The 10,973-nt window shown below is 40.5% G+C and overlaps 1 protein-coding gene across 1 annotated transcript; it reads right to left on the reverse strand.

The window, feature by feature from the left end:
- On the reverse strand, nt 1–6,053 carry LOC131890913 (uncharacterized). The gene is made up of 4 exons (XM_059240361.1): nt 5,420–6,053; nt 2,236–2,504; nt 1,853–1,960; nt 1–1,778 (listed from the first exon to the last, which is right to left on the reverse strand). Exons 1-4 carry the CDS (start codon nt 5,478–5,480, stop codon nt 1,605–1,607), a joined length of 612 nt encoding a protein of 203 aa, XP_059096344.1. The 5' UTR covers nt 5,481–6,053; the 3' UTR covers nt 1–1,604.
- Nucleotides 6,054–10,973: the final 4,920 nt, after the last annotated feature.

Below are 10,973 nucleotides of genomic sequence, written 5' to 3' on the forward strand. Positions count from 1 at the left end.
CCTGTCCTCAAGAAATCGGAAAACGTATCACACACTTTTATCTGAGAAAAAAGACAATGCCACATGCAGATGTTGTTGCAATGTAAAGGAACTCGGGATTTACGTGTAGTATTCATATTTATTGCTCTAGATTGATCGATCAAAATTGCATTCTCATTCGTACATTGACGGTGATGGATACGATTCCGCCACTGAAGTGATGATGAATCTACAGAGCTTTATTGTCACGGCTTTTGGCATTTTGGTTTACCATCCAACTTTCGAACCAACCAAGGTCAATTTAGGATATTTTTTTATCGGGATCAGTCTCAAACAAATCTTGTCATTGACTGCAAATCATCGTCCAGTTTCATCAACAAGAAAATAGTTCTGCAAATGGTCACCATTTAACATTCATATCCAACTATTTTTTAAACGTATTTTGTACCATTTCCAACCAAATCCAGGGTGCTTGCTTGCATAACAATGCTTAGCTATGTTTCTTGATCTATCGTATAAACCTTAAGGTCACAAATCAAGTCTCTGGATCATGTTCTGATAGGTTTCGACTGAATGCCAATAATCGTTCTTGGTTGAGTCAATTGTGCAAATTAAGGGGACGTTCATCAGAATGAAAAGAACCGAGAACCAGCGTATCGGTTCCAGCTCTCATCTCAGGTTCTCGTATCAGTTGTTGGTGTGTGAAAGTCGGTGTTGAATTTCACTCGAGGCGGTCTTTTTCACATTCTGCTTCTTCAATCTACTAACTAGTGCTTGCCTATGTGCTATTGCCTGTGCTCTTCTTTCCTGCCCATATTCGCCAAATGTCAGCTCTCTGAGTGACTCTACATTCTTTACGGCAGGTTGGAGATTCTGGATGGGAATTAATGACCCAAGTCCCAGAAATGCATTTTCAATGAAAAAGATTGAGCACTGCAATCGGCAAAGTAGACCGATTCTTCAGGGGATTTAAAAGTTTAGGCCGGCTGGTAGGGTCTTTAAAAAGAGTTTCAATTAGAGTCGCGGAGTGTGGATTCTTGGAGGCATATTGCCATAGAGTCACAATTCAGATGCAGTTCTCTCCCCCTTCCCTTCGAGTCATTTACACTTAGAGAGCTAAAATCGATTTCCTTGAGGATTACTTCAACATTAAATTATGGCATATTTCAAATGCTTTTGTTTGAATAATATTCATTTTTTTCTGGTCAGTTTTTCAAACAATTAAAACGCAATTTGATTTGGAGAAAAAAAAGCGAATGAAATGCAAAAAACATGCTTCTTGGTGTCTTGGCTCTGTGGTAGATTTTCGAGTAAGAGGTCCAACTAATAATCAGTGGCTCAGATGGCGGATTTTACGACATTACTGACGTTCTCGATGGTTAATACATATGCTGCGTCAGCTTGCATGGGATGATGCACTCAAATTTTTGGCTGAGGGCAATTAATCATCGGGTTCCATCGAACTTGAACCATCTTGCTCAACTTCGCTGTTGACAGATCACACTTTCGTTTTCAATAACTCGATCGAGTCTATTGTAAATGATGCTGTCTGCTTTCACCACAAAATTGAAAACAAATTCATATTAGTTCTTTATCATTATTGCCCATACATCTCTTTTTCAAAATTAAGCGTGTCCAAGCAATGACTGAGATGAAGTGCACGAATAGGTGGGACAACATGTTCCAGGAAGGAACAGAGGAGTACAATCCTTTCTTGGGGATCCTTGGCATTCCTGGACGAAACAAAGAATTGATCCTTCATAACAGTGACAAATCTTGCATGGATATTCGCCAATGATCTGAAAGGAGAGGATTTTTACACTCAGTATTTTTATACTTCATTTAAATACCTCTTCACAATGACTTGTTGCACCTGAGATCCATTCTTGTGAATCTGTCCATCGTGAAAACACGAACCATTGGAAAATCGATGTCGAGGTTGGGTTGCATTGGATGTATTCGTTTCCGCCTCTTCATGCTCCTGGAGAGGAAGATTCAAAATTACTTTGAAAAAATACTAAATCTAAAGGGTTTAAAAAGTCAACAGGCTATAGAATAGTACTTTTCACTCATGGACACGTGAGCGTAAATGCGCTTTTAGCCTTCTTTCATGATGCTTTTTTCAAAAAAACGTGGAACAACGATTTTTTGCCAAAGCGTGAATCTCGTGATTTGTGTGCTGTGTGTGCACGTGGTGCCTACAGTGACTACTTCATCAAGTTATGCAAAATGTCAAGTAGTTCCAATCATTTTTACCTGCTTCTTCAGAAGAGCCACTTTGGCTTTCATGAAGATAGTTTCCAGGATAGAAGTTTTGTTTTTGCGCCAACTCTGCCGCTTTTCCAGGTTCTTTCGCCAATGTTCCACGTCGTTGTCATTGTCCATTTCGGTTTGACCCAAATCTTTGGCACTCAAGTGAGAAAAGTGAATTTCTGCATACTTTTGCAATTCTACCGGCAACTCAGCACGACGAGAAGGAGAGCGAGAGGATTGAGCTCGGGTTCCATTCTGCCCGAGAGTGTGCCCTGCAAATAAGATATTGAATAAACTCAGCACAAAATTTAAATCCATCTCGCTGCAGGAGACAAAAGGCAACATTTGAAATGGGAGATGCTAAAAATCACGGCCTCTCCTTGGCGAATGCAACATATTGCAAACTGAGATCCTATCCGGCCTCCAATGGAGAAAGATTGGCACGGCCAGGCTTAAATAAGTTAAGATTGTTCCAAGATTGAAACCGTCAAAGAGGAATAAGAAGCAGGAGGATCTGGGAGAAATTGGAGAAGGGAGTAGGAGGAAGAGAAGAAGAACCAGAAAAAAAGGAACAAGACGCTGTCAGCCAATTCAATTATAAGGATTATGGTCGGAACTTATCGAGGAAGCGGAGTGGATGGGCTGAGCTCATCTTTGAGCTGGATTGCATGGCAAGTGTTCCTCTAGATTGAAGATTGGTTGCTTGGTTGCTTGCTTGGTTGCTTGGTTGCCAGTCCTCTCTTAAAGGGCTGCCCGTCTGAATCCTGACGGCCTTCCCTCTGACTCATAAAACTTGGAGCCCAACGAGTTTTGGAGCATTCTGATCCCAAAAACCTCGGCAGAATCTCGCAACGAAAAAAGACCGTGAATGCTATCGTCGCCATGGGAAGTGTGTGGCTCTCTAGTCGATTCCTACTCAGACCTTTCAATTGCCAATAAAGGCAAGCAAATGGATATGACCTTCGATACGAGGAGAGAAATACCACAGCAATGGATTTTCAATGGCATGCATAATCAAGGTCGTTTCAATAGCTTTTCACATGATGAGACATGAATACCACCATGTAACGATTGGAAGCCTCCCTGATTTCCCAGAAGCCGAATCATATTTCCTCTTATGCCGTCAGGAGCAGACTCCTTTGAAGGCCAGAATCACTTAATTAGTTCTGGCAACCGTCTTCTACTGTGTGTACTGTGCGGGCAGTGCTCGGTGAAGGGATCAAGTTTAATACCACCGAAATGCACTCACTTGGCTAGACTTTCGTTATCGGCTTAAAAGGATTTGCCCTTGATGAATTAATCCTCATCAACATGATGGTGCGAATACATTTCACCAAATACATTGGGTTGGAATTATGTCCAACATGTACTACTTTCCGGAGAAGAGAATAATGTGGGCAGCACAAAGAGCACTCACATCTAAATTGTTCCATCTGAACAGATCTGTCATCGTGAAAAAAGTTCTGTCAATTCGAAAAAGTTGAGTTTGGAAAGAAATGCATTCCGAGAAAAAAACCAGGAGCGATCTGCATCATCTTCCATAAACTCCCCTAAAGAATTGCGGGTAATAGGTTTTGATAACGTCTCTTTGACAAAGCAGTTGGTGAATCTTGAGTCAGAATCAGGAATTTTGGTTAACAAACTGTCCAAGTTTGGCTTAAAAGATGTTGCTGGATTAATACATACCGTACATACTCCCTACCAATACTTGAAGGGAGCAAATTGATTTTGTCTTATTCAATGAACAACTAAAACACTTTTTAAAATCTTTTCGTCAAAAAATGGAAATTATGGGAGCTTCAGATGTTCTTTTTTTAAATTTGTTTTATGTAAGCATTCAATAAAACAGTTTTCAAAGATTCAACGACGACTGTTGCTAATCGCCAATTTCCATACCAAGCTATCTAAAGATTCCGTCATGCGGTGTTATCGCTCGCGTTCCCTCTAATACGTAGCTCGCTTTGGCATCTTCGCCAAGAGTTTTCCCTGTCCTGCTGTGGATGCTCAGTCCTAGGTGGGCGATCGATCTTGAATCCATCCTCCAAAATTGCGCATAAGTCGGAGACACCAGGAATTGATAGGAGATTGAAGGTGGTTGATCTTTACCGCCCAGACTAATTGACAGTCTGACGATTGAGGAGAAACTTCTGACGAAAGGAGAACTTCTCAACTGAGATCGATCCTGCCCTCTTTGGATGAAGCAGTCACTCACTCCAATTTCGGTCCATACCCACGACTTGAATCAATTTTGGCAAGACAGTGGAACGACGATCTCTTTCAGAGGGAAGTACCCTTTAATCTCAAAGATGCGGGAAAAGAGAGAGAGAGAGAGAAGAGTCTGATTTAGAGTCAACCAACATTATGTGAATTCTGATTCGAAGCCTAGTGTAAAATTAGGAGTCTTGGCTATTGCAAGAGACTGAGTTTCGCTAGGAAGTAGGTTTGGAAACATAGCCAAGGTCCTTGGAACAATTAGTGTGAGGGAATGGGGGAACATGAATGTTAACATTAGTCCCATTGAGCGTTGAGCGCGTTACAACATCCACGGTCCCGTCGTCATTTCCAGGACCTATTATCTGTTGCAAATGGGCATATTCCATGCCAAGGTCAAACCCAAATATGCATTTGAAAGCGCAACGAAACAGGGCACGACAACTGATCCAGCGTTTTCCAAAGAGGTCTTGGAGAGCTCCCATCCATTTCCAGTTTCCGGTAACAACATTAGTTAGCGGTGTGGAAATAAGTACACCATTGGAAGAAAAGTTGAGAGGTAAGTGTTTCAGGTGAATTTTCTCTTTCCAAATTGGGACCAAATTTGATCTTACCGCATTTTTTTTTGAGTCTCAAATATCAAAGCCTTTGCAAAAAACATGGGACTTGATCCATTTACGTTTCTCTTGGATCAGGAAGAATACAATAAGACCCCAAACCACAGAACGAACGAGGATCTTCATTATCCATCGAAGACTGTAGGGATCAGCAATCCCAAATCCAATCGGTAATCAACTTGAACAATTTCATACACATGGTAACCATCTACTTGAGTTACCTTATTACAAGAACATATTTAGCATTGATTGCTCTTTCAAAACATGTGAACGGAACATCAATCCATTTGACCTCAATAAAATACAGATGTCTCCCAAAAGCCCAAACTTGGACTCATTCAAGAAAATTGCCAACTTACCCGTGTGAAAACTACCCACCAGGATAAAACTCAAAAGCATGACCATCCACACCAGTTCCATGATTCACACCCACACAAGTCTTCAATCGAGTTGAGAACCACCAGTCTTTAGTTCAAGGATGGATAAGAACGGCCAGAGAAAGAAACACTTGAGACTTGCTCTTTTTTGCACCACTGATGTGGATGACGGGCTTTTCCCGAGTTAGCCAGGTTTTGCTTTTTCTCGCTGGTCTTGGCGAGATGTTCCATTGGCTTCGTCCCACCAACGGGCTCCCACTGCCGTCAAGTTCCAAACAACGCAACCAACTTTAAATGTGATGTCTGACTGGAAGTCGGTCAATAAACGTCAAATTGCGGAGGAAGCTATTTGGCAATGATCTTGGAAGCACTTCCACCTCAACTAAAGCAACTCTCTCTCTCTCTCTGTCTCTCTGTGACTGTATCTGTGTCTGTGCCTCTGTCTTTCTTCCTAACCGTCGCGTGTCCAATGGTTGAATGGTTGGTTCACGAGAGGTGTTTGTCGGTCCACTCACGATTCCCGCTCTCCCCAAAAAGGAGAACCAACCTTCATTTCCCAGTTTCACTGTCGGGCCGACCGCTCTCTCTCGAAATTTGGGTATGGCATCACTTCAGAACTCTGATGATGCTCTAACCAGATTTTTTTAATCTAAAAGTCTTTAGTTGGCTTCTCTTTGACTTTCGAAATGGTTTGATATTTTCAATTTTGCTCATGAAAGTGTAAAAGAATATGGTTAGTTTATAACTCAGGAGTCCAATTTGTATGATTCCCTCAAGATTGACATGCACTCTGCTGTGATTTTAGATGACAAAGAAATCGGGAAGCTGATGTTATTGCCTGATAAAGTTTTTCCTCTGTCCTTGCAAATGAACTTAATCAACATGACTCATCAGAAACTATGGGAATTCGAGTCCAAATATTCACAGTTCAATATAGCTTAATTGAAACTAATAAAGACACACTCTGCACACTCAAGCCACAATTTTATCAGTTTGACCGCGGAAAATGGGACATTTTACTCTACATATTCTGCAGGATAGCATCAAACCGACCTCAATCTTTTTGGGCCTTAAAAACCGCCCGGTCCAGTTCTTGAGTATTCTCAGCCTTTCCTTTCTCGTTTGGACGTGTTTAGGAACGGGAGAACACGAAGCCCAATAATGCCGGCTTCCTCTTTTTCTTCGAAGACGCCGAGGAAAAGAGTGTGAGCGACACCCATTCACATTTATAGTACCAGTCTCCCAGTTTACAGTGGAGGGAGCTGGACCAAAGACTGACATGGTCCATGAGATCTCTCTCTCTTTCGCCATTGAATTTCCCTCATGGCCACCTTCTTCTTTCTGCCCGTGGTCTCGGAAGATCTCATTACAAATCAACGTCTCGTCCTGAGCTGTCAAACTGAGTAGGTTGCGGGCCTAGAAGGATGCAATAAACTATTGGGCCAGGCCAGGTCCAACTCTACTGCAATGAGCTGGCTGGATTTTGACGAGGGCGAGATTATTTTTCTATGCACACGAGAGTGCATGAGTATTCAAACAAAGGCGAGGGTCTAGGTTTACTTAGCCCATAGAATGGGCCTGATTCGATTACGGACCCTGTCGGTTCCATGAGCAAAGTTGACTCACACGTCTTGGTCCTATGACAATCGGATTGACTTCAGGGACACTTTGTTCCATTGAGCCACCCAAAGACTTGACATTTGCATCTCAGGGCAAGGGGCTTTTCTTTGGTATTGTCCTTGATCAATACAGTATTCATAGTAAAAGTACCACGTCAAAGAACCTAAAAGCTACCATCACGTCTTCTGAGAGATGTTGGATCATGAAAATAAGTAAAATAATCGAGTTTCATTTGGAACTTCGAGAAAGTCACCGTGCAACACGTTCGCATATGTTAGAATGCATTGGTATCAAAATTTAAATAGCAATGGTCGCAAAGCTTGTATTCATAGAATTTCTTGCGCCTAATTCATGTCAGTATGTGGGGAGCAATAAGACCATGTCGTCAGGTTACCATACCCCGAAGGTTTTTGGCCTTGGCAATATGTGCTTAAGGCTTCGTTTGCACTCATGCCTCAGGTTCTCACTTAAATATGTCGAGGAGTACCAACGATTACAAACGGATTGAGCCCCAAAGGAAATGGTTTCCGGGACATCAGTTCTTCTCTCTCCGACACATTCTTAAAACACACGGCCCTCTGGTAATGGTTGGTGTCTTGTCCCACATTTAGAGCACCCGAGCCTGACGGGCCTGGCTATGTGGCATTGGAAATGGACAGATCGAAATCTAGCGCAACTCAACGCGATGTGGAACCGTTATTTAGGAGACACTTCCAAGGGCCCCGACGGATCCATTTGTGGAAATGTCTCAAGCTCACTTTCTGGACCACACTAACCCTGACATAGTGTCTCCTTGATGTCATTTGTTGTGGCCGCGAGGTCGGAAAATGAACCCACTGCTTCCGGAATTGTGCATTAGAAGAACAATCAGGACATCTGCACTCCTTGGAACATAAGTACACCATATAGTGCATGACATGTAGTCCTTGGTAGAGCAATGTCCCTCGAGCGAGATGATGTCGAGCAAATGCTGTTATAGATTGTAGGTCAAACAATGGAAATGACAGGCACGGCTAATTTATTGTTATATTTTTCGTTATCCAGAGGGAAAGTGGGATAGAGATTGGAGGGTTTGTGGTACGAGGCTTGTCACCAAAGACTTTGTCGTTGTCCTTCGTCGATGGATTTGAGAGAAGATGTACGTGCGAACGTAAGTACGTCAGAGAATCTGAAACACATGAGAATCGAAGAAACCGCTTTGAGCAAAGAAGGACATCCCGGCAAAAATGAATACTTTTGCTCTTTAAATTCAATTTTAAGGGTCAGTGTAAGTTAGCAGTTCGTAAAGAAGGTTGAATCAGTGTTGATAAATATTTTTTGCACCCAACCAACATTCTGTAACAATAATTGTGTATCATAAAAACTCACGAAACCAAAATTTTAATCAACCCGATTCGAACCCTTTCATCTTGTGCGCCTCAAGTTCTGGCATACTGAGGGATACAATAACTAGAAACCTTGAATACACACATCATCTTTAACATGAGCTTTAACTCGAGGTTTGAGTAAAATTAAGGCTGATAGTGGTTGGTCCACGCTATGACGCTGTAAGTGCTTCATGCTACATTTGACGTCATTCAAAATGTAAACAAAGAACAATCACGTTACAAAATAAATCACCGTGATTTCTCGAGTAATTCCAATTTGCCTCTTGGTCCAATAGAATTGAATAGAATGTCAACTCATTTTGAGTAGCTTTTACCTTGGCAATACCCAAATGAGAAATACAGTCTAAGATAAGCCATTTGGTATGGCAAATTTATGATTTAGCCTCAAGAAAAAAGATCCCACCCATTGCTGAACTTAACCCCTTACTAAAAATAAATGGATTTCTGTTATAGTATCATCTGGTATGTTAGTTTTTAAATTTAGTAGTTGATATTACCGCTAAGATTGGCAGTATTTCACTAAACCTCGGCAATCGCGACCCCGCAATCCTCTGCATATCCTTACGGTACGATACGTCTCAAAACACAACCAAAAGGGTTCATTCAAACACAGTCCAAATATGAATACGCTAAACATAATTGAAGTGCAATACTATATGCAAGTCAAAAAAAGTTGAAATTATAGTGATACGACAACAAAAGGTAATAATAAAATGCTAAATCAATGCGCTATTTACTTCAGGTAAACTTTCATGTTTTCAACGTTAATGAAATGTGACGACTGTTTCTTTCTGCTTGCGTAGAGCCTATGTAAGTATTGGATCAGGTATGCTGAGATCACAAACTTCTCAAGAAATGATCCATAGGCTTTTTACAAGCGCTGCTTACTCTGCTTTGACAGCGCAGAATGTTATTGTCAAATATGAGGGTGCAAGGCTGCAAGGAAAAAGCGCCCTTTTTCTAAAATTCCTAATTATTTTGTGTAAGCAATTCTATTAGGGTTTTCAATCCAATAGAATAGATTGTTTCATTTCACACATGTATTGGAACAGTTATTGGTGAAAAGGTAAATTACTTGTCAAAAGTAAGTTAACCTCTTAATCATCGATGAAATAGGCCATGCCTTGGCTCAAACAAACGGCAAAATTGATAACCCAGTACCACACGTAATTTATTAAACTACTATCGTAATTCATTGAGCAAATATCTCAACCCATCGGTTGGCACAATTCTCCGTTTAACTAAGAAGACGAAAAGGTCCTCGAAATTGAGTGGAAGCATACATTTTCAAACGAGGTTCATACTGGCTTTAAGGCCAAATTTCGGGTCTTTGGCATATTTATGATCAATCATTAAAAGAATCTAATAAAACAGAAAAAAATGATTTGCATCTGCTTACCGGCTACATCAAATAGTTAGTGCTCATCGGCTGAAAGCACAAAGTTATGACTCTTGGTCAATAACAAGAATATTTGGATTGATACTAGTCTACGTTTTGTTCAAAACTGAGCAAAAAGAACCTTTGTCGAAACCGATAGTCTCGACCACGATGGGCTTTCACCAAAATCATGAAAGATTTTTTTAATGTCTATACTTTGAATACTATCCTCTTGTGATAAAGCAACCTATGTGGCGAAAAAATCCCAAATTTTAGATCAAGCATGACGAAAAATACCTTTCAGTGTTTGCACGATTTCAACAACTGAAACTATACTGTCGGTCTATGACTATTCAAGATTCAAGTACAATAGCTGCTATTGTATGTCCCAAAATTCTAAGTGATCAGTTCACTTCTGTAATATACCTTAATAAACAACCCTCATTACACGTAAAACATTACATTGAAACAAATAAAGCTAAGAGGTAAAACATCATTATGCCAAGGATCGAGGCGGTCCCTTAATCAACGTCGTGTCTCAAATTAAAATAAACATTTTTTTCTTGTAACCGTTTTAGTCATTTCAATTGCCAGATTTTCGTCGGAGAGAGGTGTCTGCCAGAAAATGCAAACACATAAATACAGGGCCCACATTTGAGCAAAAACTCAAAACTGTAGACCTATGTTCAAAGCAATGGGAAATTTACAATTGAGAATGTGGATGCTCTATATTTTAATTTTGTCACCTCTTTATCATTGTCTTACCCTGTCAAGCGTTTTGGTAACGATTTGGTAATTTATTTTTCCTTTTCTTATTCATTTTGACACCATTATTTGCGGGGTAGTAGTGACGAAATTGCACCAACACTTTCCATTCTATAAAACTAGAATCCCATGACATCTCAAAACGGGCCTTGAATTTCCTTTGGAGGTTTAAACAAGAAAACTTTTTGAATAGTCAGAAATTTCGATTTCAAGAAATTGAAAAAGCAACATTTTTGAAAGCCATTAGGTCAAACAGCAAAAAAATACATATTTCTTCAGTAAAAAATAAAATAGAGTATTTTTGCGGATATTTATTGCACTCATTAAAGTCATCAGTAGACTCCGGCAAAACATTTTGCTTTCACGTGAAGCAGAAATGACTGAT

This window comes from Tigriopus californicus, chromosome 11 (assembly GCF_007210705.1).
Source record: "Tigriopus californicus strain San Diego chromosome 11, Tcal_SD_v2.1, whole genome shotgun sequence".
NCBI lineage: Eukaryota > Metazoa > Arthropoda > Copepoda > Harpacticoida > Harpacticidae > Tigriopus > Tigriopus californicus.

Excerpts from the sequence above, each read along its gene's own strand:
- LOC131890913 (XM_059240361.1), bottom strand. The coding sequence starts at position 5,480 with ATGGAACTGGTGTGGATGGTCATGCTTTTGAGTTTTATCCTGGTGGGT. Across the intron at positions 2,505-5,419 it reads GGTGGGTAGTTTTCACACGG|GGCACACTCTCGGGCAGAAT; the intron begins GTAAGTTGGCAA and ends TCTTATTTGCAG. Across the intron at positions 1,961-2,235 it reads TGGCTCTTCTGAAGAAGCAG|GAGCATGAAGAGGCGGAAAC; the intron begins GTAAAAATGATT and ends CTTCCTCTCCAG.